The sequence below is a fragment of the Melopsittacus undulatus genome, chromosome 4, assembly GCF_012275295.1.
Source record: "Melopsittacus undulatus isolate bMelUnd1 chromosome 4, bMelUnd1.mat.Z, whole genome shotgun sequence".
Classification (NCBI taxonomy): Eukaryota; Metazoa; Chordata; class Aves; order Psittaciformes; family Psittaculidae; genus Melopsittacus; species Melopsittacus undulatus.
In genome coordinates this window covers 10,850,372-10,877,822 of record NC_047530.1, presented here as the reverse complement: position 1 = coordinate 10,877,822, position 27,451 = coordinate 10,850,372, and the positions used below count along the sequence as shown (strand labels likewise).

The window sequence follows — 27,451 nt, the reverse complement described above, 5'->3', positions numbered from 1 at the left end:
CTGGTTATCAGATCAGTATGTAAATGGAGAAGAATCCCACACATATTGCCAAGTAGGGCAGTTTTGGGAAATTGCATATAGTTAGTGGATGCTTCATAACAGTTTAAAATATCATTAGAATGTTCAAAAGCTTTTGCTTCCCTCCAGAGTGCAGGGGGAAGATGCACTATTTTCGACAGCGGGTACAGGGATCCACAGTGTACATATTTCACACGGGACAGGATACTAGTTGTCAGAAATAAGACCCGCAGATCTAATAAAGACTGTTCTAAATGCTATATACCCCACAAGTGCCACATTTTGGTAAGTGCATCTCAAGGCAGAGCACTGCTGAGCTATGCCACTGGTGCTGGCTCCCTTTCCAGCAAACCTCCAGGCCTGCATGACTTATTCCAAGTTAGCCATAGTACCGGGGCAAAGAAGCTCCTCAGGTGACCAAACAGCCTTCTCCAGGCCTTTGATGGCCCTCTGGCTCTGAAAGAGACAGCTGGAGGCACTAGTTTCCTGAGAAAGGCCCTACAGCGTTTACCTGTCAGTCATGTTTTCTTCTCCCATTGCAAGCAGGGAGAAGACTTCTTTCTGAGCGCAGAAGGGCAGCCCCTGGAAGTTGAGGCGGTGGCAGAGCAAGCACCTCCTACTCCAGAGTTTCTCATCAGGTTATTTATAAGGTTGAACATAGCTACAGTCTCATGCAGATATAACAAATAAAGAGGAACTCTGCGCTGGCACCTCTGGTGTCCAGTTCACCATCAATACCACCACTGCTCGAGGTGGACTTTGGGCTATGCAGAAACTTACCATGCAGGATGGACTCGCAACCCTCGGTTGTGTCTGTCAGTGTCAAATTGCCCTTTTGAATCCTGCATCATAGCTGGGAACTATCAGTTTGCAGATAGGCAGAAAGCAAAATCACTTTCAAAGGACTTCAGGGATTACAGAGAAATATTTCATTTAACTTCTCTGACAGAAGCTGCATTTAGACAAACCTTTCCCAGAATCACAGAATCCCAAGGGTTGGAAGGGACCTCAAAAGATCATCTAGTCCAATCCGGCTGCAAGAGCAGGGTAACCTAGAGTACATCACAGAGGAACTTGTCCAGGCGGGCCTTGAATATCTCCAATGTAGGAGATTCCACAACCCCCCTGGGCAACCTGTTCCAGTGCTCTGTCACTCTCACAGTAAAGAAGTTCTTCCTGATGTTAACATGGAACTTCCTATGCTCCAGTTTACACCCATTGCCCCTTGTCCTACCACTGGATATCACTGAAGAAGCCCTAGCTCCATCATCCTGACACCCACCCTTTACATATCTGTAAACACTGATGAGGTCACCCCTCAGTCTCCTCCAAGCTAAAGAGACCCAGCTCCCTCAGCCTCTCCTCATAAGGGAGATGTTCCACTCCCTTCATCATCTTTGGGGCTCTGCGCTGGACTCTTTCAAGCAATTCCCTGTCCTTCTTGAACTGAGGGGCCCAGAACTGGACACAATTATGTGCTTTAACTACAGTACATTTTTAGTACACATTAACTTACACATGTTCTACTTCACAACTTATCTGATCAGGGAAGGCTAGACATGGCCTTGGACAATCACTGTGGAATGGGACCCTAAAAATACTAGTAGAAAAAAAACTTTAAACATTAAGCTAATTTCATGCATCCTTTCAGACACAGAATGGCTCCAAAAGTTAATTTTTAAGCAAATTAATTTCAAAGGAATGCCTGAATTAATTATTAATTGTTTACATTTACAGGAACAAGTTGAACACTCAAATTTTATGCATGATTTACCTTTCTCAAAATAGTTCTCAAGAGATACAGGGCTAACTTACTTTCCCTCCCCCTGTTTTAACTGCTAAATGCCCCAAGGAAAAGAGCTTTATTTCTAGAGCTTACAGCAACTTCTTCCAGTTAAGAAGGAATATCTTCAAGTACAGAAAACACTGTACGACTTGTCCTAGCGTGTCTTAAGTGAAAACACAGTTCACTTACTGGCATTGCAGATACAGACATGCCACACGATAAAAGCAGTTTCATGGCACAGATGTAACAAAACAAGCACCGTCAAGAAGCCAGCAAACACTAGCAAAAATCACAAAGCCAAATAAAAATATGTCCCTTGCCCTGGAGAGTTGTATAATCTGTTCAGACAGATGTAAGAATAAGGTAAGAAAAATGATCAGGATGCGAGGACAGGGCAACAAAGCTGTCAACCTGCAGCAATCCGCAAACATTTCAGTACTTAAACCACCACGTTGTTTAAATTTCCTTTACAGGAAATGTGGAACTAGCCCCTAGGACTCAAAGTCTCAAAACCAGAGAAGCTGTGGCTGTCCCATCCCTGGTAGTGTTCCAAGGCCAGTTGGAGAGGTCTTGGAGCAACCTTGTCTAGTGGAAGATGTCCCTGTCCATAGCAAGGGGGTTGGAACTGGATGTGCTGTAAAGTCCTTTCCAACCCAAACCATCCTGTGATTCTATGATATAATAAAAAAATCTTTTATCATATTAGTACCAAGGGTGTTCCCTAGTAAACAGAGTACCTCATCATCACTGACTTGAAGCCATGAGTATGTAGTCACTTCCCCATGTCAAATCTAAGTTCATATCGTTTCTAAATGCACTTTACATACAAAGCAAAATAGAAACCATAAATTAATTGCTTTCTCTCCCTGTTTTCAAGGTTGGAAACTTCCAGCACTCCCTACAATTTACAGGGATAAATACATATTAATAACTATTATTTCTACAAGTTGCATTAGTTAATACTGAAAAGCTGTTTCAAAAAGAAAAACCTTCTCACTCTAGAGATGTTTTCTAGCTAACTTGTTCTCCAGACCCTATTTGCATTGTAGATGGCCCCAGAGAACTTAATTGCCTGATTCTTCAACTGAAGGAGATACAGATGACTTTCGCAGTCTGAATAAAGGCAATATATACACCAAAGGAGGAAAAGAGTATGTGTGCATACATGAACTTCAAGGTTCTTACACTACAATAGTGTTAACTCACATTTCTTTATATTAAGAAAGTTTATTAACAGCTAGCCTTCACAAAGTAGCACTGTTTGAGACCTCAACCAACACAGAAATGAGTTACTAAGCAACTAAGAATGAAGTTCCAAATATGTAAACGTGGTAGTGAGGAATTCCATTCTGCACAGCTTTCAATCTTATAAAAAGATCTACTCACTTAAACTCACTCACTGGAGATCAAGTTATGATAAATGAAACCTGTCCAGTTAAAAAAACAAAATCAAAAACAGAAACAAAAACCAACAAATGACACAACAGAAAACCCGCCACACACAGACGCGCTACCAGACGTTACAACGCACGTATGGTATCCAAAACAGATGTCACAGAACAGAAAGCCAGAGTAAAAAAGTTCCTCCCCTTCACAGCTGCTGCTATGGTCAGTGATAAAAAAATCAAAGCTCAGCTCAACAAGAACTGCTATTTCAGCCTGACCTACATTCTTCCTAGTTAAATCAGACTGAGAAACAACAGGCTCTCTGGTTTTGTTTCGGGTCTGGATGCTGCCAGGAAGCACTGGCCCCACCAGGCTCCAGAGCTCCGCCTTCAAAGCCGAAGTTGAATTGTCAGTTTTCCTCCCAACAGCTTTTGCATTTAGGAAAGGTTTTGCAGTCAGGAGCCTTCAAATGCAAATATACAGACAGAAGATCTAAAATAGCTTCCCTGCTCCTATACTCACTCCCTGGGTTTTAACTGGCCATTGTCAGCAACAAGTCACTATAGTTAGATGCAAGGAGTGCCTCAGGAAGTCCAGTTAATTTCAGAAAAAGACTTTTTTTTTTCTACGTGGTAAGTTATCTGAGTTGTACTAGTTTTAAATACAACATAAGGAGTTCTCAAACCTTCCCAGACTGATGTATGTATAAAGATATTCGCACATAAAATATTAGAGCCATACCTGTCAGTTAATTAACTTTTGGCAATTTTCGTATTTCCTTTTGAAACACGTCTTAGGACACACAAGTCCAGTGAGGTATAGGTACATACCTGCTCCACACCCTTTGCTACAGGCATCTTGACTCCTGAACCAACTTCCTTGTCTTCAGCATGCTTGTTTTCCCAAGGCAGTTTGTTTTTAATTTTATATGTACTCAAGACTTTTCTTGAACGTGCTACTTGATTGGCACCCGCACTGTGAGAACTGGAATTTTGCAGAGCATCAACCCTCACCTCATACCCGCAGTAGCTGTGTGCGCTCCGAGTCCTGTCACACATCAAGAGCCAGTCTGTATCTGCTCCTGGGGGTAAACAGGACTCCCTGTTATGACAAGATGATGGCAAGGGCACAGCATACTCTACAAACCCTTGGTCAGTAAGCTTTGGCAAAATCTTCCTGGCCAGCCTAGCTTGCACTGCATGCATCAAACCATCCCCATTGTCTTTCAGTTCCACAGCATCCACCGCCTTGAAGAGAAGGGTGGTTTTGCCTGGGCCCATGGCAGACGCCAGCACAGCAAAAGCTTCCATGGCAGCATGCCGGACCCTGTGCTTGTTGTCCACCAGTGCTGGAGCCAGCTCAAACGCCAGCTTGCCCAGATCCAGCTCTTCACTTGGATAAGTGAGGAGGGCCACAATGCACATGTTGATCACCTCCTCACGGACTTTGGAGTTCTTGTGCTGCCGGTACTCCTGCTGCAGCAGCAAGTCCAGCACCTGCTGAGGACCCACTGCCTTCATGAGCCACCGGAGTAGGCGCCTGTAACCCTGCCGAACGGCCAGCTTGCTGTCCCCCAGGACTTTAGTAACAGCAGAGAACAGAGGCGTCAGGAAGTCCTTGACCCGGTTGTCCAGGCGCAGAGCCAGCAGACAGATCACCTCCAATGCTCCCAGCACCACCTTGAAGTTGAAGTCACTGAGGAGAGTGCAGAGAAGGCCGATGAACCCCAGGATGCTGGGGGCAGGCACGGAGGTCACCACGACCTGGCTGGCATCTTCAACCACCCTCTTCAGCTCCTCCACCGCTTGTGTACGGTTCCTGTAGTCCTCCTGATCCAGCAGGCGAGCGTGCAGTTCCGGCGCCAGCAGCCCGAACTTGAGGCCGGTGCCGCCGGGCTGAGAGGAGGGCAGCGGCGCCGTGCCCTCATCAACCGGCTGCTGACTGCCGGTGGGTGGCAAAGGCTCAGCTCCAGGCTCTTCCTCCCGCCTCCCGCGGGACACGGGGCCATCCAGCTGAGGGGCCAGGCTGCGGTACAGCTCACCGGCATCGCGGCAGTCAGTAGGGAAGCAGTCGCTCCCGCGGCGCCGCTCGCGTAGGGCTTTTCGACACAGCACCGGCCGCAGCCCCCACGGCAGCTCCACGGCGGCGGCGGCGGCGGCAGCAGCACTCCCCTCACCCGCCCTCACGGTGCGCTCGCGGCCGAGTCTTGGCGGGATCCCAGGGTCTGGGGGCACCTCCATATCGCGGGTGCACGGCGGCAGCATAACGGCCGCGACCATGCGCGGCACAGCACTAAGCCATCCCGGCAACCCCGCACGCTACAGCGCTGCCGTCGCTAAGAGACGGCCCGCACCGCGCCCGCGCGGGACCGACCATGGCGCGGTGGCCGGGGGAAATTTCGGCGGAGGGCTGGCACACTCCTCACCACAGCCTCACCCCCACCCCGTCGCCGGCGCTGCGGAAAACGTGTGCGCCGCTGCAGAAGTCGAGAGCCGTGGAGTGGAGCCGTCGGTCGGTGACAGGCTGCGCCGCTGGCGCTGCTGAAGCACAGCCACCATTCCCCCCACCTCTGCGACGTGAGGAGTGACACCGCCCGTGCCTGTGACGTCGGGGGTGCGCAGAACTTCCCCGCCGCTGACTGGCAGACAGCGCGGGGCGGTGGAGCCCGGAAGTGACGTCTGCCGGTGGTACCGTACGAGCGGAGGCGAGCGAGGCGGCGGCGATCGTGGGCCGGGTCTCACTGCGGCCTGCGCCCCCTCCCACCCGCAGGTGAGCCCGGCCCCTCTCCGGAGTGGGCCCTGTGGAGAGGCGGCTTCCGTCGCGTTCTGTCAATCTGTTGGCAGTGCGGTGGGGAGTGCTGTTTACCGAGTTGGTCTGTGGAGTGCAAGCGGAAGGGAGCTCCTGCAGGTATAGGGAGGGGAGAGCGGCTGCCGCCTGAGCTGGGGAGACACTTGTACAAGCAGAACAGCGACAGGAGGGTGACGGCTCTGTCTCGGAGCTGTCGGCAGGGTGGCTGGTGTACAGACGCCGTGTGGCTACGTCCCGCCGGCTTCCTAGAGAGGCGGGGGAGACGTGCTACTCTCTGTTGAAGCCGTGTGCTTGTCTGGCCGCTGCTCTGCATCTCTGTACTGCGTGAAACGGGCTGGGACCGGAGCTTGGGCACGAGGGTGAAACGCAGTGGTCTGGGGAGCACGAAATTTCATAAGCAGAACAGTTTCTCCTTGCACGTTATACTTTGCTTCTTTTTTTGGCATGCAGTAAGTTGTTTTGTGTGGTGTGTCTGGTGTTTAGAACCCAAGTTAGCTTAGTACTTTGGGCGGGTGCTGCTGAGGTTTTAAGCTCGGCTGTAACAAACCCAGGCAAGTTGCTTGCTGGCTTCAGTCATTCTGTAGTCTAAATAAGGACTTGGCGAGCATTTAAACACTACCTTGGAACAGAAAAGTGCCTGGAGCTCTTCCTGCTGTTTTCACATAAAGAAAATGCTGTGTTCTACATCTTACCAGGCATCATCACATACTGTGGTTTTTAGAGGAATAGAAGCACTTCAGTAAGCGAGCTTGGGTGTTTACATTTCTGGTTAACCTTTTAATGTCCAATAACTCTTTCCCTGCTATTCAGACAAGTTTTACCGGCAGACTGTGAACAAGATCTGATAGTCCAGTGCTAAGGGGCAACCACTTGATTTGCGTGCTGAGCAGACATTGTTGGACTAGCATATGTTCTCTGGGGCTGGTAATGTTCTGGCTTCTGATTTCTTGTTCAGCAGTAGAATAAATGCATGCAAATACGAGGTGTGGGTGAGCATTGCTGTTAAGGAGGTGCACATCAGTAGGCATCTCTGTCAGGTTTGTACAAAAAGTTTTATTTCTGTGGAATAATTTAACTGTCATTATTTATAACTGTTCTTACAGGCTTTGACATCTGAGCTGTAACTTTTCCTTTTTCCTTCCATGTGTTACCTTGTTTTTTGTGATTTCTGTGTATATCTGCAATCATGTTACAAACTGAACGTGAACACAAAAGAAAAACAAAGTGGTTTAGCTTCTGAACAGCTTCTCTTTCCTCCCTCTGTGCACTCTCATATAATTTATGCTGCATATGTATTGTTATATGGAAAATATTATTGTATGGAACCTTGCCTTATGCAGATATGCTTTAAATACTTTCTTTTAGATACATTTGTTGGCTTTTTTCAATATAGAATCATAGAACAGTTAGGATTGGAAAGGACCTTAAGATCGTCTAGGTCCAACCCCCCAGAGTTGTAATAGGAGAGGGATGAGCTTATTTATCTTTAATGGGTAAGTGTTTTTCTGTCTCTAGCTGTAAGTTCTTACTCCTTTGTCAGTGCTATTATGTTCTATATTTAAATGTTGGCAACAAATTTTATTCTTCCAGATGAAGTACTTTGTAAGTAGGCTCACTGCAAATTAGATGTCAGTTAAGGAGCTATAAAAATGATGAACTCATTATTAAGATAAAAGTAGTGAGATCTTGAAGTGTAGTCATTTAGCAAATCAAAATTAAATCAGGTTTTCAGTTCAGAAATTGAATTGTTTCAGTGTTTGCTGTAGAACAATAGTTACATTTCCTCGTGGTCCAGGATCCTGGCACATCCAATACTCTCCACCCTCTCACTGCTATAATAATTCAGTCAGAATAAAGACCTGCTGCTCTAACAGGTAGTGGTGGGCAGCACTGTCTGAATTTTAATGATGCTGAAATTAGAGCAAGTATCCTTAATGCCTGCTATAAGTGCCTTGAACTGTCATGATGCAAACTAAAACTCTTCGAAAGAAGAGTTTGTGGGTTTTGTGGAGCTGTAGGTGGGAATGAGGATCCTTTTCTCTGCCCTTACTGGTGATGTTGGGGTGCATGGGTAGCTGCTGGTGCTGTGCGGACATGTCCTTCTTCTGTTTTCCTCTTACTGTTCAGAGTGCAGTAACCTCTGTTCCAGCACTTCTTTCTCTGCAGCACAGGGCTGCAGTGGCTCTGTGAGTCTTTTCTGCCTCTGTGCAGGGTGAGGGATTCTCCTCTCCTAGATAGGGAATGTGGCCCTGCTGACTTGTAGGCTCTACCCAGAGCACAAGTCAGAGGAGAAGCACAGCAGGGCTTAGCAGCACCACATAAGTACTGAGTAGGCTGCAAGGCAAGTAGCACAAAGTAGTTAAAGAACTTTTAAAACTTTGTCTTAAGTAAGCCAGTTCTGTTCTTTATCCATCTCTATTTTTATTTCAGTCACTGTTCAGTTCTCTCAAATATCTGATGTACAATCCTGCTATGTATTCAAAGCTTCATATGATACACATTTTATTCCAGGACAGAAAAATAAAAAGTGGTGCTTCTTTTGTTGTTCTTTAAGTCATAGATGAGTATAACATGCACTATTAATAAACATTTGATTGTCCTGGATTTAACTTGCATGAAAAAGAGTAGCACATAAGGAATGGAAAAGTAAATTGGGAAGTAATAAATGCAATTAAGATAAAAGCAAAACTGGCAAATATTTTTTGAATGTTATGTGTGACATGTCTAAGTAACATGACTAATGAAACTGTTGAAATGAAGCCCTGAGTAATGCCTTAAAAATTCTGTTTGCCGCAGATGGACCAGTCGTCTCCAACCTACATGCTTGCCAACTTAACCCACTTGCATTCGGAACAGCTTCTACAAGGCTTAAACCTCCTTCGCCAGCATCACGAGCTCTGTGACATTATCCTTAGAATTGGCGATGTCAAGATCCATGCCCACAAAGTGGTGCTTGCCAGCATCAGTCCATACTTCAAAGCCATGTTTACTGGGAACCTTTCTGAAAAGGAGAACTCGGAGGTGGAGTTCCAGTGCATCGATGAGGCAGCACTGCAGGCCATCGTGGAGTATGCCTACACAGGAACAGTGTTTATCTCGCAAGACACTGTAGAGTCACTTCTCCCAGCTGCAAATCTTCTTCAGATCAAACTGGTAGTGAAGGAGTGCTGTGCGTTTCTCGAAAGCCAGCTTGACCCTGGTAATTGCATTGGGATTTCTCGTTTTGCAGAGACCTATGGATGCCATGACCTCTACTTGGCTGCTAACAAGTACATTTGTCAAAACTTCGAAGATGTTTGTCAGACAGAAGAATTTTTTGAGCTTACGCATTCTGAATTGGATGAAATAGTTTCTAATGACTGTTTGAATGTTGTGACAGAAGAAACTGTTTTTTATGCACTAGAGTCCTGGATCAAATATGATGTGCAGGAGCGGCAGAAATACTTGGCACAGCTCCTACATTGTGTTCGGTTGCCACTGCTGAGTGTGAAGTTTCTTACAAGGTTATACGAAGCAAACCATCTCATTCGCGATGACCATACTTGTAAACACCTGCTGAATGAAGCCCTAAAATATCACTTTATGCCTGAACACAGACTTTCCCACCAGACCATGCTGATGACACGACCTCGCTGTGCTCCTAAAGTTCTTTGTGCTGTAGGAGGAAAAGCTGGACTGTTTGCCTGTTTGGAAAGGTAAGTAATAGTAAAGTCATTGCATTAAATTCGAAATAGATTTTGATTTAATGAGTAATCTTCAAAATTGCAGGGTTTTGTTTGTGCCAACAGAAATAGCTATAAAATCTTATAATTTTAATTCTGTTGATTTGAGAATTTGGTTGATAAAAGTGGTTAATAAAAAGTTTGTATGTTACTACTTTGTTGTTTCAGGTTTTTTTCATTTTACATATTTTTTGCCTGATCTATTGTTTTTCCAGACAATAAAATCTTAAAATTTAACCTAATATATGACAAATATGCTTCCTTGAAAACTTGAAAGTCCTTGGGATTAAGATGATAGACTTAATCAGAGAAGAGTGAAGAGGTAATTCTTAGAAATGATATGTTATTGATTATAAAGTAATCAATTCTGGCTAACAGGCTGAGAGAGCTGGATTTGTCCAGCCTGGAGAAGAGAAAGTTTGAGGGAGATCTTAGAGCAGCTCCCACTGCCTAAATGGGCCAACAAAAAAGCTGGAGAAGGGCTTTCTCAAGGGCATGTTGGGATAGGACAAGAGGAAATGGCTTTGGACTGGCAGAGGGGAGATTTAGATTAGATACTGAAAGAAGTGGGGGTGTGAGGCTGGTGAGACACTGGTGCAGGTTGCCCAAAGAAGGACAGGTTGAATGGGGCATAGAGCAACCTGGTCTAGTGGAAGCTGTCCCTGCCTGTTGCACAGGGGGTTTGGAACTGGATGGTTTTAAAGTTCCCTTCCAACACAAACTATTCTACAAAATACAGTCTATGGAGTAATCCCAAGACTGTGCTCTTTGATGCTCATTTGTACTCTACAGAGCTTTGTGAGGTTAGGTATGCTCATGTAATCTTTGTTTTTCTGTTTCAGTGTTGAAATGTATTTTCCCCAGAATGACTCCTGGATAGGCCTGGCACCTCTTAGCATTCCCCGCTATGAATTTGGAATATGTGTCCTAGATCAGAAAATATATGTTGTAGGAGGGATTGCAACCCATGTGTGTCAAGGCATCAGTTATCGAAAGCACGAGAATTCAGTGGAGTGCTGGGACCCCGATACGAACACTTGGACGTCTCTTGAAAGGATGTTTGAGAGCCGGAGTACTCTGGGAGTGGTGGTTCTGGCAGGAGAGCTCTATGCCTTAGGTGGCTATGATGGGCAGTCTTATTTACGAACTGTAGAGAAATACATCCCTAAAGTGAAGGAATGGCAGTTAGTGGCCCCGATGAACAAAACAAGAAGTTGTTTTGCTGCAGCTGTCTTGGACGGAATGATATATGCTATTGGTGGTTATGGTCCTGCCCATATGAACAGGTACGTACTTTTGCTGTGTGTAGCTCAATGTTATAAACTGGAAATCAGCAAAACTCCCTGTTAAGCTTGTGTTTGGCAGCCAGTTAAAGATTATTCTAAAATAGATTGGCAATCCACAGTGGACCTCATTAATCCTTGTTCTGCAGCATCGGTCTAATAATTGAACTGGGAAATCTTTTAACTTACCTTTACATGTTCCAGCTCAGCGTGTGTGTTTGGGGCTTGTTTTTTTGGGTTTTTTTTTAATCCTTAAGAAGGGAAAATGGTAAAGACAAAGACATATATGTACTTTACTATGCAAGTTGATACAAGACACCTGACCTTGTAGATACTCAAGCTGGTTAACTCAGCAGATTGGTACTGAGAGAACTTATTTGCTCAGACCTTGAGGTAGTGCACTTGTAACAATGTGGTGGTGCTGCACCTTGGTTATGGTTACTGAGCTCTCAGGAGAGGGCTTGCTTAACACTGTACCAGTGCTGTGTGAATCCTTGTATCTCAAGCCTGCAAAATACTACAATGCTGGTTAGCTTTAACACTGAAAACACTGATTGGAAACAAATAGAGGCTTAATATACATAAAATAAATATGTACCTCAGATGGAATCTGAAAGTAGTCTTAAAGTAGTAGTGAAGAACAGGGGCACTTAGTTCTGCAAAGAATTCATTTGCCCTCTCCTTATTAAAATAGGAACAAATTGGCCATTAGTCCCATCAGGAAGCAACTTAATAAACTTACAAGTCTAAGTAACTGAATGAAGAATGAAAATGAAAGCCTTGCTTACAGGAAGGGATACTGATAGTTTAACAGTGTAGTCTAACATCATAGTACTAGTCATTAATGGTACTTACTTTTTATACTTTTTATCCAAAACAGTTTGTGAAGCAAAAGATTGGTTTCCAAATAGGAAAGCATAGCTAAGTATTTTCATCTGGAAAATGCATACAATTTTTTAAATCACTAAAATGCAAAACAGCAATAGGTTAAACTCAGTTGTGACAGGGTTTTATGAAACTCAGTGGCATTATTCTAATTTCTTATATTTTAGATTATGAGCTGTAATAGCAGTTGAAATACTTAACAGATCAACAGACCATGTCTAAAAGATTTCTGTTGGCTCTAGGGTTTCTTCACATTGGCATTTGACCTGGAATAATTAAGCTGCAGTGTTGTCTGTGTGATCACTCTCAACTCTGTACTGCCTTTCGACCATACAGAACTATTGGTTTTAGGAGTAGCTTAAAGCAGAGTTGGTGGCAGAGTAGAGCAGGTTCTGAGAATTGCTGTGGGACCTGTGGGATGCTCATTTAACTGCAGCCCTGTTTCACAGATTAACAAAAGGAAGATGATCAAGGCCTCACTCTTGCCCAAAGTGGTCCCTAGAACTTGAAAGGTTAGTGTGGTCACACAGGCCTTTGGAAGGTAAACTCAGTAACTGCCTTTCAGGAAATGAAAGATTTAGCACTGGAGCAATAGGAAATGTCTTTATGAAGTGGGTACCTTTAGAGGGAAAGCTCTTAACTTTAAAATTGCACACTAGCCTCAGTCAGAAAGTAGCTCCTAGCAGCTCCTGGAGAGGAATCTGATACTTCATTATTTGCCTTTTTTAAATTTAGTTTACTTTTTATTGAATAATTTTGGTTTAATTATTCAAGAGGGCTGTGTAATTAAGCACCTTTTCTCCAGCTACTCTGTAGTGCTGCTGATTTTGTTATCCCCTTTTTTCTGTCCCCCTCGTGCTACTGAAGCTACACTTGGACAGGGAACAGCTACATGCTATGAGAATGTTAATAACTGACCATCTGTACAGCTCCAGTGATTAAAAAGAAAAAGTAATAATGACAATTGTAATTAATTTCCATTTTATCCTGAAGATCTGTTTTATCCTTAGTGTTTTGATCAAGCCTCTTTACTGCTTCTCCTGCTCTCCATGTTTTTTTTCCCTTCTTATTTTCAGGCAAGCCTAAAGGTAGTTTTTCATTCAGTATGTTACCCAAATAGATACACTTCAGATCTGCATTGTGTTCAGTTGTTCATGAGTTGCCTTTTTTTATAAATAGCAGCATTCTTGAAGGAGCTTTCAGTTCTGAGGCCAGCTTTGAAGAATCTTGCTTTGTTTCCATATGTAACCTGCAGATCAGGGTAGTGGCATGAGGACACTGGAGAAATGGCTAAACTGCAGTTGCTGCATCAGAATGAAATATGTTAAAACTGCTTTTTAGGAGCATTCTTTTTGAGAACCTCCAGCTGCATGTGTTGCCAAAGGGCCCTAGGATGCAGTTGATGCATACAAGGTGATAACACTGGCTTTAGTGTCTTGTGTCACAAAGCAGGATTTTCCATCAGCTAAAGCATTTTTTGTTGCCTTGTAAAATTCCTGTGTGTGGTAATAGTGGTTGCCAGAACTAGATGTACTTCTGAAAAATGCAGATTTCTTGTGGAGTGAAATTTCAATGTCACTAAAATTCAAGCCTCACGAGTTGTTTGTTTGTATTTGCAGCATGGAGCGTTATGATCCAAGTAAAAACTCATGGGAGACAGTAGCTTCAATGGCTGATAAACGAATAAACTTTGGTGTCGGTGTCATGCTGGGCTTCATTTTTGTAGTAGGGGGACACAATGGTGTGTCTCACTTATCAAGCATTGAGAGATATGATCCTCATCAAAATCAGTGGACCGTATGTCGACCCATGAAGGAACCCAGAACAGGTAGGGACATACAAATTTCTCAGCAGTTAACTTTGATATTCTTTTAGAAATAAACTGCCCTTTGACCTGATAGAAGCTGCAGTAAAGTTGCAGTGACTTGTCTGCAGAGCATTACACTTCATCTATGAATGAAGATCATTTAATTAGCTCTGTGAAAGAATATTTCATATAATCCTAGAATCCCAAGTTGAAAAGGGACCTCAAAGATCATCTGGTCCAACATTTCTAGGCAAAGCATGACCTAGACTAGATGCCCCAGCACCCTGTCCAGCTGAATCTGAAGTTTCCGGTGTTGAGGAATCCATCACTTCCATAGAGAGAATATTCCAGTGGCTGATCATTCTCACTGTGAAAAGCTTGTGTCCAGTCAGAATCTGCCTAAGTCTTGTACCCATCAGCTTCCTCATGGGACTCCTTATAAGAAGGAAGTCTTTGTCGTAGCCACCCTTTAAATACTGGATCATGGTGATCAGGTCTTCCCTGAGCCTTTTTTTCTGTAGGTTGAACAGACCCAGCTCTCTCAGCCTTTCCTCACATGGCTTCCCAGTCCTTGGATCGTCTTTCTTTTAGATGATCCTTCTAGTCACCCTTCTCTAGACCCTCTCCAGCCTGTCTACATATTTTATTTCTCTATTTTTAATTACAGTCCAATTTATTAATACTGAGCTGTAATAAAAATAATCTGAAGTAATATTTCTGCTCTATTTTTTACTATTTTTATTGATTTTTTTTTAGTGAGTTTCAGCAATTCTGTGGTTGCTGTTCTATTGTATTTTATTTTACATCAAGACTCAGTAGTGCATATTCTTTTCTGTGTTTCTGACAAAGAGTATTGGGACAGAAGAGCATTGCTTTGCCATAGGGAAGGGTGTGAGAATAGTAAAAATGAGTGTAAGACCTGAACAGGGAGGGACTCTTCCTTTAACACCCATTTTCTTTAAAGGAGAGTCTGAGGGAATTTGTCTGTTCAGCCTTTAGGAGAAGGGGAGAGGCTGGTTAAAAATATTACTTATTTCCACACTTGTGACTTGATGGTGATGCATTCTTTTGTTTTCTTTCCAACAGGAGTTGGTGCAGCTGTAATTGATAACTACCTTTATGTAGTTGGAGGTCATTCAGGCTCGTCCTACCTGAACACTGTACAGAAGTATGATCCCATCTCAGATACCTGGCTGGACTCTGCTGGGATGATGTACTGTCGATGCAATTTTGGTTTGACTGCACTTTGATGTAAAGCAGGACTTTACAGGCCCAATGCAAAGATTGAGCTTAATCTGCTTGAAAAGAACCCCTGTTGGTGGAGACCGTAAGCTACATTTTCTGAAGCTGGAAAATTGGAATAATGTGATGTTGGGATTGAAATGAGGAAGGATTTGTTTTCTTCCTGCAATTGGCCTTTGTTACGTTAGTGACACAGGCAGGAGGAGTCGAAAGCTTATTTACCAGCTGGGTTTAGATAGCATCCTATTAATGGCAGTGAATTTGAGAGAGTACTATACATGCCTGGGATACGGTTAGAAAATTTACTGTATATCTAACCCTTTCACTTTCTAGAGCTCTTCTCTCTTCCTCCTGCCTACTATGAAATACAAAGTTTACTGTGCTTGGGGTGAAAGATGTGTGAATGTATTTTATGGCTGGACACTTTGCTGATAATTGTCTGGTTGTGTCTTCATATTAAGAAAATGCCAGTGCTTCATATTTTTTTTTATGAACAGTAACTAAAGGGCTGCCTTGTTTCTGTATCTCAAGGTTTGTAAATAATAAATGCCATAGTATGTTGCCTGTACACTCTCCTTTGTCACCTGCTTACTGGTAGGAGGGCCGGGAGGATAATTATTGACTACTTAGATATTGACAAGGCAAATCTATTGCCTCGTAACAAAGTTTTTTGATATGATGAAGAGAAATCACATTTTTAACTTTCCCTTATTTTTTTGTTTTGTGGGTAAATGAATACTAGATTAAATGACTTAATCTTGCAAGCCTGCTGTGTGTTTTCAACTGTCATGCAAGGAAAAATGACAGCAGTAATGCCACAGGATCATTCATGGCATGATATAAGATAAATACTGAAAAATTAATCCATCCCATCCTTCTCCCAAGCGCACTTGTGTTCATACTCCATACAACTTCCTTTTTAAAAGAATGTATGATTGCTTTCTCAGAGTGTTCAGACCTAAAAATGGTGCTAAATGTAGGACATAATGATAAAGCTGTTACTGATTTTAGTGCAGTATGCATAAAGCATGATTGTTTTGATTGTTCTAGTGTTTTTGTTATTTGCTCCATACATTTGTGCCTATGAAAACTGTCAAGCATAACAAAATGCACAGCATGAGCTCGTTTGTTACATTGTTTTTGTATTTTGTTTTTACAGAAGTCCTAAGTTTATTGTTCCTATTCTCACAAGTACATAAATAGGGAATGAAAAGTGAGATCCTTTCTCTGGTTCTTCAGACAGCCTTGCTTCTAACACAGGTTGCAGTGAGTGGATAGGGCTGTTCATCCCAAGCATGTGTCCTATGTAATGGAACACTGAAGATCTGTTCCAGTGACTAACCAGAATCTCAAGAGTTAGAACTTTCTGGTAGGCCTAAACTTAGTGAAAATTTGGGCAGATAACTAGAAAGCAATGCTGTGTGTCATAACCATTATTTAAAATAGATGAGTGAATAAATAGTAGCTAATTTAAAATGTTCTGGTTTGTTTTCTGATTTTTAACTAGGAATCACGGTTATCTTGAATTTCTGTTTTGACGTCTGTATATGTGTTGTCAGGCCTGGTACTGAAGAATTTTTCTGCCTCCAGAGTTACTTTCTCCTTGTTTTAATGTTTTACATTGATGTTTGTTACCCTTTGTTTTTCAAGCCCATACAGTATTATTTTTGAAGGTGCAATAATATTTGAAATAGTTGCTTTAAAAGCCATTTCTTTAAAAGTATGTGTAGTGGAGGAGTTTGAGTGTATTTGATTTATTCTGAGTTCCTGCAAAGCAAATTGCAGCCATGCAGCAAGCAGTGGTGTTCCTTGTTCTTCCATACACTAGCATTCAGATTTTAAACAGTCAAGGAGGCAAGAGTGTTTTCACTGTAAGACATTATTCATAGATAACAGGTGTTTTCACAGGTTATAAAATCCTGCATGTATTCTTCAGAATGGTAGAATGAAGCAGGACTTTATAAGGTAATAAAGGTAACAATAAATAAAAGTAACAATTCCAGTGTTTTCAATGCAGTTTATTTGACCCACTAAGGATTCTAGTTTTATAGCAATAATAGCATAATTATCCCAGTGAATCTGTTGATAGGGCACAAGTAGTTACATGCTTGTACATGGCATGTTTGTGGATAGGGAGGAGAAAGAACAGGAGACAGGTTGGGGATTGGGGAATTAACATAGTTAATTCAGCCCTTTGCAGAGATTGCCTTCTCATTCTGTTCAGGTGAATGCACAAGCTGAATGTTTTTGTGTGCTGTTTCACTTCTTGTTCTGTTTCACAGAGATGCTATTGATTATCATATTTTCTAATACACACCGGAGGTAAAGATGCTTAAACTAATATTATAATAAGAAAAATTCCTTACGTAAAAGAGAAGTTTGTGCCTTCTACTGATAGGAGGCTTTCCAGGCAGTTCAGTATATACTATGCTTTTTAAGAGTTTAACACCGATAGAATTCCATGAATGAAGATGCTCACAAACCTGTTCTGATTAGAAGTACTAGTAAGCACTGTTTTCAGTTAGTGTAAAGTGGTGCAAGGTATAGAAATGGTTTTGACTTCAACAAAAAATCTGAAGGTCAGGATGGTGGTTATTCACTATTTACATAAACATCTTTCATTGATGGAAGTCAAAGCACTATAACTGCAAAATGTTTTATTCACTTTACCTAGGCAGTGGCAATGTTAAATTGGGGCATAGAGATGGATGTGGCATTGCTAAATTTAAGGTAGCAGCATAAACAATTTTTTAGTAAGCAAACTTGGTATGAAGAATGGGAAAAAATGCTTAATGAAATACAGTGAAGATCAGGTGATTTGTTTAGCTAGAAATGGATTGAGCCGGGTATCAGTTGTGGGATTACGTCACTTAAAATCGTGCCATCTTCATTTTCTGTTCTGGATACTTGTCCTTTTCACTGAAGTGCTTGGTTGTAGAACGATCAGACACAACAATTGGTTTAAATTTGCATCTAAAGAACAATGCTCTCATTGTAATACCTGTTTTGCAGTGTAAGAATTAAGGACCTTCAAATAAGATGTCATACAACTGCAAATTATCATCCAGTTCTATTTCTTAGTCACTCAAAATTGTCTGTAAAGCACTTAAAAGTGGGTATGTGTTTATATGTGTACATACAGTTCCTGAATTTCTGCTTTTTTTCCTTTTTAGAGTTACTCATTTGTAAGCTTGTTGACAGTCTCTCCTACTACCAATGCTTCTCTTTCAGAAGGTCTAGTTGGAATCTCTAGAGGGCCAAATGTGTCCAGTATGTGTGACACTTACTTTATTTTTCCTGGGAGATAGTATGTTGCTTTTGTCAGTTTGCCATCTGTAAGTCCTCATTCACTATATGAAACAATGCAAAATGTCCAATCTTGCCTTAAATTCTTGATATTGAACTGAAATACAAAGAACTGGATGATAATTCCTATTTTTTTGCCTTATGACCTGTGCTGTATTTTAAACCCAAGCATAGCTATTATTTTTAGCAGGATTTAATAATTGTACAGAGAATACCAAATTGTACTTGGGCTTGACCAGAGTGCTTTGGTTGAGAGTATAAAATGATATATGTAGTTTTGTGTATGTAGAGTGTTTTTACATGTACATGTTTTCTAGCGGAGATGTTCTGGTTTTGTTACTGTTTACAGAAGTGGCATTTGAGTTCAACAAGAAAATAACTGTAACCTGCATTCTCAGTCTTTACTAGTGTTCTCAATGTGTTTGCTCTTGTGATAATGCTCTGTAAGTATTGTTGTAAGTATTTCATTGAATGTAAAACAGTTTAGTAAATAAACCTGGGGGAAAACTTATTTTTACACTTCTGATGGTGAATATGAATATGCTGTAGCTTTTGTCTTCTCATGCTGCAGAAGGGGTTTGCAGCTAACTAATTTGAATTTATTGTTAGACAACCCTTCACATCTGTGTTTTAGGTGGCGATTTCACTTCACGTGGTGGATTACATGAAGTAACAACAGGCACCCCTCTCTGCCTCCATTAGTGAAATAGAAATTTAAGGTTTGGCAATTCTGCATTGTAATTTTTTTTGTGGCTTTAAGCTAAATACAGGCAGAAATAACTTATTTATTTACGTAGTTAAGAGCAGAGATTAGTATGTTGAACTTACTTTCTTGCCCAAATGAGAATTCAGCTTGTGGTTGCTGCTGTAGGAGATGCAATTTACCTCTGGTACTCACAGGTATTCAACAATACCATCCATAAAGCACAATCCTGTAGCCTGTGAATTCTGGCTCCAAACCCCTGACTTTTATAGTCTTAGTCATGGTGAAGCTGGCACAAGAAGAAAAAACTCTAATTATTTTCTTGGGGGGGGGGGGGGGGGTGTACTTTACTACATTAATAGAAAACTTTCAGGTAATATTCATCCAGGAATTAACTTCCACTTTCCCTAAGTTTAAAGGTTGTTATTACACACTGATGTAGCTGGTACTTCATCTGACAGATAGACCAGGCAGATGAGGACTTTTTCCAATTTATTTTACCATAAAGTTACCCATTTTAAAAAAGAATATGATTGTGTCGAAAATACCAATATCTTGCATGGCATTTGGCTTCAAATCACATAGACAGTACAACATAAAATGGCTGTAGTCATCCTCTTTCTTTGGATCTCAAGTATACTTAATACACAGACCTTAATTTTAGGAATGATCAGGAACATAATGGTAAAAGGAGCAAAATTTAGGGGGTTTTAGCTGTCTAATATTAACTAGAAATGGGTAAAAAAAACCCCAACTTGTGCTTCAGTAAACATAATATAGAAAAAAGACATTTCTAAGCCCACTGTAGGTGCATGCAGTAAACATTAATTTGGGAAGCTGCAGTGCAGTGCTTTTCTTCATTGAAGAGAAAGGCACCTTCTAATAAAGGAAAACAAAAAGGGGGATAGCATCATCATCCAGTGCAGGCATCTGCTGATGGAATACATGCCTGACAGGGAGCTGCTCTCACCAGCAAGTCATCACTGAATCCAGTTTTCACAGAGACCTGTCATCCTGTGACTGACATGCAAGAGGCAGGTTCTGCCACTGCCTCCTTTCTGGAGCTGATAAACACCGGGGTGAAGATATGTGTTACAGCTGGTGAGCAAAGGGACAGTAGGGCTGGGGAGGGTAGAAGGGGAAAAGGGAAGAGCTTTGTTTTCAAAACCTAGTTTTTCAGAATAGGTAGAACAGTGATTAACTTGAAGGGAAATAGCCTTTGCCCTTTGATTCTCTAAAGGAGAGAAAAAAGCCCACACTTTCTATTTTCCCCCTCTCTGACAGAGGCATGCAGCAGGTTGTGTTCTTAGGTGGTGCTATTAACAATTCAAGTCCTGTGCATTTTTAAGTAGAAAAATGATACTGCTTTTGGTGATGTTACTTGAGAGCTAGATCTGAATGCATGCTTGAGTGCTTTATTTAATTGGAGATGAAATTCAAATACCAATAGCTTTGAGCTGCAATTTTGGGTACATGTTTTAGTCCTAAAACCTCAAGGTTGTGCAGTGGTTGTTTAATGTGGACAAGCTGGGGAGGGTCCAGAGAAGGGCCACAAATGTGATCCAAGGACCGGGAAGCTGTGTGAGGAAGGGCTGAGAGAGCTGCATCTGTTCAGCCTACAGAAATGATGGCTCAGGGGAGACCTGATCACTATGTTCCAGTATTTAAAGCATGGCTAAAAAGAAGACAAAACCTCCCTTTTTGCAAGGAGCCATGTTGAAAAGACGGGAGGTAATGGGCACAAGTTAGACCTGCAGAGATTCTGATTGGACACAAGAAGATATTTTTTTTACAGTGAGAACAATGAGGCATGGGAATAATCTCCCTGGTGAAGGGGTGGATTCCCAAACACTGGACACTTAAAATTCATCTGGACAGAGTGCTGGACCATCTAGTCTAGGTCATGCTTTGCCTAGAAAGGTTGGACCAAATGACCCTTAGGTCCCTTCTAGCCTGGGATTCTATGATTCTATGAATAAAAGGGTTTGAAAACCTTTTCCCAAGTGCCCCAGCCTCTGCCTGCATCAGTGAGTAAAGCACTGCAGGGGCTGCTTTGGTTTTACTAACAGGGCTGCGTGTGTCTGACCTTGTGCTCCAAGGGTCACTGCTTCAGCATGTCAGGTTATAAGCCTCCCCCAAAGCTTTAATCTGAACAGAACTTTAAAGCAGAGTCTCTGTACACTGCATGCTCTCCACACCCTTACAGCCAGCATCCTTTTAGACCCATTTGTGATGCAGCAGCTCTCCAAGTAATTTTTTAGATGAAGCTTGCCTCCATCTCAGTTGCAGATACCAGGGCTGAGCCAAAGCAGGGGAATGGCCCGAGCAATGCACAGATCACTCAGGCAAATGCTGCTGCAAAGTCAGCAACAGCATGGAAATAATACAGTGTCAGGCACAAGTCTTTCTGCAAGCAGAGGAGGCCGAGCAGAGGTGAACACAGCCTCCTCAGCAGAAGTGCAGATCTGGTGCCTTGTATCCAGCTCCAGCGATGAACCGGAGCCACAGCAGTGAGCTGAAGGTAAGAGCCAGGCTGCGGGTGGGAGCAAAGGCTCGGAGCAGGTAATAACACACCAACCCCTGCAACCGCCCATGCATGGTCCTGCCTACAGAACAGATGCTGCATCTTGACAGAGAGGTAATGGAAGCTCCTCGCAGCAGCTGCTTCCAGCTGAGTCTTGGCTTTGCAGGACTTGGTTGCCCTTCACTGCCTGCACTGCCTGTGAGAATAATGCATGCACACGTGTACTGCATGCCCCGGAGAGCTGTGTAAAGGTGTCTCAGAACATTAAAAGACCAAAGCAAGATGTACCCATTGCTGCTTCTGACAGAAGGGGAGTGTTATATCTGTTATGAGATGGTTGGTGCCTATTACCAATGTCTCTGCTGGCAGGCAGGGCTCGGGGAGCATGCAGGCAATGGGTCCCTGACCTCTCAACTGACATTGCTCTGTCCTGTAGAAGAAGCCTGGGGATGAGAAATCCCTGCAGCTGTCCCCACTGGAGCTGAGTGCCTCCCCTCTGCACCCAGAGAGACCCCTGATCCGAGCGGGGGCACAGCTCGGGGAAGGGACCCCACAGCATCCCCAGAGGGAAGGAGTATATGGCCAGGGCTGCAAACCTCCACATGCCACCATGGAGGAGCCTTAAAGCATGGATGCAGCTGAAGTGCAGCTTGGTTTTTTTCTCCCTTATTAGTCTTTAAAGCTGCACCTCCTCTGTCAGGTTGCTTTTTCTGCAGGGAGCCTTACTCCCCAGCATGGCAAAGCCAGCCTGGCTGGGTATGACCCAGTGAGGTAGAGCCAAGAGCCCAGGTTTCTCCATCCCACTTGTCCCTGCTTCCCAGCCTCAGTCTCCCTCTCCTGCCCTGCCACTCTCACTCTTTCCTCCTGCAGGCTTTTTAATATTGTTACTGCTAAAAGTAGCAGGAGCAGTGGAAAACACATTTGATGTTATGCCATTCATGCTTTACGCTTTTCCAAGTGTTATCATTGGCTGAATTTTAAAATCAGGCTCCCTGTGGTCATGCTGTGCCTCCTGCCGTATTGCTGATGAGATGATCTGCCTTGCTGCTGGGCTGCCCCAGGCACCGGCTGCCTGTGCCAGCCAGGATGGCACCCTGTGCCATGCACCAGGGTGGCACACATTGGCTTGTGCCACTGCCATGCTGCTGGTCCTTCTACCGCGTCCAGTGGTGTTCACACAGACATAAAGCTTTCAAGCTTCAAACTGCAAAGGTCAAGGTTTCCCAGAAGACAAGATAATTTAATTTTACAAGCAGAGAAAAGGCAAGACGAGGAGGTAAAACAAATCAGAAATAAGGGCTGGTGGCAGATAGCTCAGCCTGTCTGTCATGGGGGGACACATGTGCTGCCCACACTGTGCAAGACTATGGGTCCCTGGGAGAGACAGTGATAGCAGAGGATGTCCAGGCACGGCCAGGCTCTTTGGGAACACCCCACCCACTGGATTCAGCTTTCCAGAGAGCTGCAAACCTGTTGCTGCTCCATGGACAACTGCAGCAGGCACAGAGACTGTATGATTTTACACTCAACCAACAACAAACTTAACAATAATACTCATTACTTGATGAAATTCAACAAGGGCAAGTGTTGAGTCTTGCATCTGGGGAAGAACAACCCCATGTACCAGTACAGTTTGGGGGTTGACCTGCAGGAAAGTAGTGAAGGGGAAAGGGACCTGGGGGTCCTGATGGATGGGAGGATGATCATGAGCCGGCAATGTGCCCTTGTGGCCAAGAAGGCAAATGGCATCCTAGGCTGCATTAGAAAGGGTGTGGTTAGTAGGGCAAGAGAGGTTCTCCTCCCCCTCTACTCTGCCTTGGTGAGGCCGCATCTGGAATATTGCATCCATTTCTGGGCCCCTCAGTTCAAGAAGGACAGGGAATTGCTTGAAAGAGTCCAGCGCAGAGCCACAAAGATGATGAAGGGAGTGGAACATCTCCCTTATGAGGAGAGGCTGAGGGAGCTGGGTCTCTTTAGCTTGGAGAAGAGGAGACTGAGTGGTGACCTCATCAGTGTTTACAGATATGTAAAGGGTGGGTGTCAGGATGATGGAGCTAGGGCTTCTTCAGTGATATCCAGTGGTAGGACAAGGGGCAATGGGTGTAAACTGGAGCATAGGAAGTTCCATGTTAACATCAGGAAGAACTTCTTTACTGTGAGAGTGACAGAGCACTGGAACAGGTTGCCCAGGGGGGTTGTGGAATCTCCTACATCGGAGATAGTCAAGGCCCGCCTGGACAAGTTCCTGTGTGATGTACTCTAGGTTACCCTGCTCTTGCAGGGGGGTTGGACTAGATGATCTTTTGAGGCCCCTTCCAATCCTTGGAATTCTGTGATTAAAATTACAAAGCAAAACACAGAAATAGCCAGTAGTGATCACTGAATTCTGGCCTGTGGGCCAGTTCAAGTCTTTTTCATATGTCAGAATGCTGTTGGGTGCCAGCGCAGGTGGGAGGTATGGGGTGGTGTGGGAACTGGGCTGGTTGAGGATGCCTGTGTGCCTTACTGAAGGACAATGCCTGACCATGCCAGGGAGAAGCAGGAGAAGAGTGCCTGAAATCTGTGCCAGGGGTTCCCCCATCAGTGACTGCTGCTTACTTACTGGTCACATATCCAATCACCTCTATTCCCTTGTTCAACCAGCTGCCTTTGCTAACAAACTGATGTGCAATTTCCACCTTGAAATAATTTCAGCACAATGGAAATAGTACATACTTGTCAAGGACAGACTAAACCTGTATTTTGAAAGTTTTCTTACTTTAAGAGGGGTAAACCTGAAAATACCAAGAGCAAGAAGTATGAGTTTAAAATCTGACCATCATTCCCTGGATAATTCTAACTTAGGACAGTGGTGATTCCTGCCTGGACCTTGCCGTGAAGCAGCAGCATTGGAAATATCCTTCCTCAGAAGCCAGGGGAATTTCCGTATAACTCCAGCTCTTGGAAAGGACTTGGATTAACTAAATTTACTTTTAGACTAATTCCTTTCCAAATGTTGTTGCAATTAAAGTCAACACTGAGTATAGCACAGCGACGTTTGGTATGGCAGAGTCCTGGTGGCTGCTCTGGGTGTGCATCATCCTGGGTGCTCCCAGCACAGGGTGATACCCAGTGCCGTTTGTTTTGGATCATTGTTTGTGGTAAGCATCATCAGGCTGGGTTAACTGGTGAGAGACAGGCATGCTGAGCCCAGTTGTATGGTTAAAAATATGCACCTGAGGCTTCAGGCATCCCTTCTGGTCTGTCTGACGAATGAACAGATGGATGTGTTTCCCTAAATACCCTAAATAAAAAGTTAATGTCTTCAAATAATATGTACATTGCCAGGAAAAATACAATGAAAGTGTTTGCTTTCCTCTGCCCCCAGCACACACAAATATTTGAGTCACCAGGGGATGCTGAAAGCCCCAATCTGTCATCTCCAAATCACCCATCATATGCAAGCAGGCACATGGGGGCTTACAAATGCTGCTGTTTCAGCCCACGGAGGGTGGTTCTGGTTTTCCCACAGCACAGCAAGAGGGGAGGTGAGAGAGTCTGTTTTATACTCATGTTTATACTTTTTGTACTCTTGCATTCTCAGATGCCAAAACACTCCAAGCTTCAGGCTGTAGTCTATTACACAAAGGATGCTATGAGGAATGCTGCTCTGCTGCATGAAGCATGCTGCAACAGCTTCAGCGCTGTGGCTGCATCAGAGGCACTGCAAAAGGCAATGCCCCAGTGCCATCAGGTTCAGAATGTGCGACAGCCCCGCAAGCTGAGGGATGTGTTTTGGGGGCAAGAAGTTCATCGCCTTTATCCCCAGGTGAAGGATGCTGTGCAGAGGCTCATGTTGCTCCCCTGCCTTTACAACTCAAGGACCACCTAGGCTTTAGGGATAGAAAGGCTCCCCTGTGCCTGCCTAGGGATCTGACCCCAGGAATGAGAGACAACATAGAGCGTGGGGGGATTTACATGGCATGTCAGTACTGAGGTGGGTGTCAGAGGGTACTGCAGCTGGCTGACAGCTTTAATTCATTATGCTTAGAAAGACTGGAGAAAACGTGAGCGGTTCCCAAGGAACCGCCTTTCAAAGGCTGCCTTCAGGAGAACGAAAACCCTTTTTTGGGGGGGGACGAGGTGTTTGAGTTGCGAGCTTTCTCTGCGCTGTGGTGGGGAGCACAGACCTGCAGTGGGGCTGGCCGGTCACTGGATGTCAGTGTTGACTCACGCAGGGATAGGCACAGTTTGGGAGGGCCCCCCAGGCAGGCCTAGCCTTCCCCCTACCCGCCCCAACCCGAGACCCCGCTTCCCGGGAGCGGCCCCCGGCGATTCCAATAAAACCAATCAACGCTGCACTCGCTGCGCGACTCTTGCTGGAGGCCATGGGCATGGATGTTGGGATGTCCCTGTTCCCACCATTGCTGCACGATGCTGCCAGGGCTTGCCGGGGGCCTCCCCTGAGGTCCAGGGGTGAGCCCTGCGTGCGTTTCATCCCCCATTAGCAGTCCCCCAGCCCACGGCATTGCTTGTCCCCAGCCATGCCTTCCCCGCCACCCATTCCGATGAGGGAGCTGCTGTCCTTGCAGCTGCAAGGCCATGTGTGCCTTGGGAAAGGTGGGCAAGTGGGTCCTCAGCAACCAGTCCTCAGTAGCAGGGCCACTGGCCGGCAGTGATTTGGAGAGCGGAGTGCCGGCAGCGCTCCTTCAGCCAGCGAGTGCTCCTAGGCCTCAGGGAGGTGCGTGCAGGAGCTGGGCACTGCTGGGACTCCTTACCCCCGGGATGCTGCAAGTCAAGCACTGGGAGGGTGGCACAGCAGCAGTCAGGCAGTGCTGGGCTGGACAGCAAAGTCTCTCTGCAGAGCTCAGCTGTGAGACTGCACTGTAAAGGCTGAAAAGGAGCCTGAAACAGCACAGCAGGGTCAGAGCAGGACCCTGCAGCATCAGCCCCCAGACCCAGAGATCACTGTGGGGATGGAGACATGAAAAGCACCTCTTCTTGACCTGTGGTGAAAGGAGGAGGAAGAGGAAGAATTGGGTCCTGCTGTGAGAACAGGGCACTGGAGAGCTGCAGTGAGGGTCAGTGCCTCTGCTCTTCCAGGCTGCAGAAGGTTCTGACACCACCAAACATCCCAGTACTACCTCTGGGAGAAGTGCTGGGATAGGGGCGGTGCTCCCGCCCTGGGGGGTTGACCCTGTTGCAGACTGCCCCTCTCTCCCGCAGACCCAACCCCAGACTGGGGCCCTGCTGGGTACCCCAAAGCGGCTGATGCTGAACTGTGGGTGAGGGAGATGCTGTCTGCTGGCTTTTAGCTGGAATTAAAGGTATTAACGAACCACCGATCTCCTGCTGCAAAGCCTTCCACTGTGGCAGAGGGATTACGAGGAGGTTTTTCTCCCCTTTCTCCTACTTACCCGCAGAACATACTCTAATGAACCAGGTTCTTCCCAGCTGGAGTCGCGGTTCCCTCCTCACATCCCCAACTAGCTCCTAAACCACTCCAGGGGGCACCAGATCCCCGCTCCTCTCACTTGTGCCTGGGCTGGTGTCTGGTGTCTGGTGTCGTCTGTCTGAAGACGAAGCTTTGCAGTGAGTGCAAAGGAAGGGAGACGGCACTGGGGAGGGCACACCTGGGAATTGCCATTCTCCCGGCCTCTCCTACTGCCACGCTTAATATTTGCTGTGCTCCTCGTAGCTGCCAGCACATGCTATCTGCTGCTTTATTCCCATTGCTGAAGCCCTTCCATCCCAGATTTACCATGTCAGAGAGGTGGCAAATCTGGAGGCAGAGACTGGGATTAACTGGAAATAATTCCAGGGATAAAATGAAACAGGCTGCTGACATTTCATCCTTTGAGCCACTTGCCTTCCTGGCAGCTTCTGTGGAAGTTTACAGTTGATTGCTGTGCTTTCACCTGCTGAAGGATCCTATGCTCCAGTAAAGCGATCCGTACAGCAGATAGATGAGGGGTCTCTAATTCTGCCTTATGTGATCTTCA

At 44.6% G+C, this 27,451-nt stretch overlaps 2 protein-coding genes across 5 annotated transcripts in view; one reads left to right on the top strand and one right to left on the bottom strand.

Annotated features, from left to right (window-relative positions):
- LOC115945898 (TOG array regulator of axonemal microtubules protein 1-like) overlaps positions 1–5,740 on the bottom strand; it is a 38,733-nt gene extending 32,993 nt beyond the window's left edge. For both annotated transcript variants that reach the window (XM_034061769.1, XM_034061770.1), the window contains exon 1: positions 4,021–5,740. In XM_034061769.1, coding sequence (XP_033917660.1) covers positions 4,021–5,469 — 1,449 coding nt within the window. In that variant the 5' untranslated portion in view covers positions 5,470–5,740. The remainder of the gene's footprint in view (positions 1–4,020) is intronic.
- A 121-nt stretch (positions 5,741–5,861) lies between these two features.
- On the top strand, positions 5,862–18,754 carry KLHL28 (kelch like family member 28). 3 transcript variants are annotated; one of them, XM_005145444.4, is made up of 5 exons: positions 5,862–5,959; positions 8,795–9,693; positions 10,563–11,006; positions 13,508–13,716; positions 14,782–18,754. In XM_005145444.4, the coding sequence occupies exons 2-5, from the start codon at positions 8,795–8,797 to the stop codon at positions 14,943–14,945; spliced, it is 1,716 nt and encodes a 571-aa protein (XP_005145501.1). In that variant the 5' UTR covers positions 5,862–5,959; the 3' UTR covers positions 14,946–18,754. The 3 variants fall into 3 exon arrangements, with proteins under 3 accessions (XP_005145501.1, XP_030901608.1, XP_030901609.1); XM_031045748.2 differs by lacking the exon at positions 5,862–5,959 and adding an exon at positions 6,026–6,097; XM_031045749.2 differs by lacking the exon at positions 5,862–5,959 and adding an exon at positions 7,392–7,491.
- Positions 18,755–27,451: the final 8,697 nt, after the last annotated feature.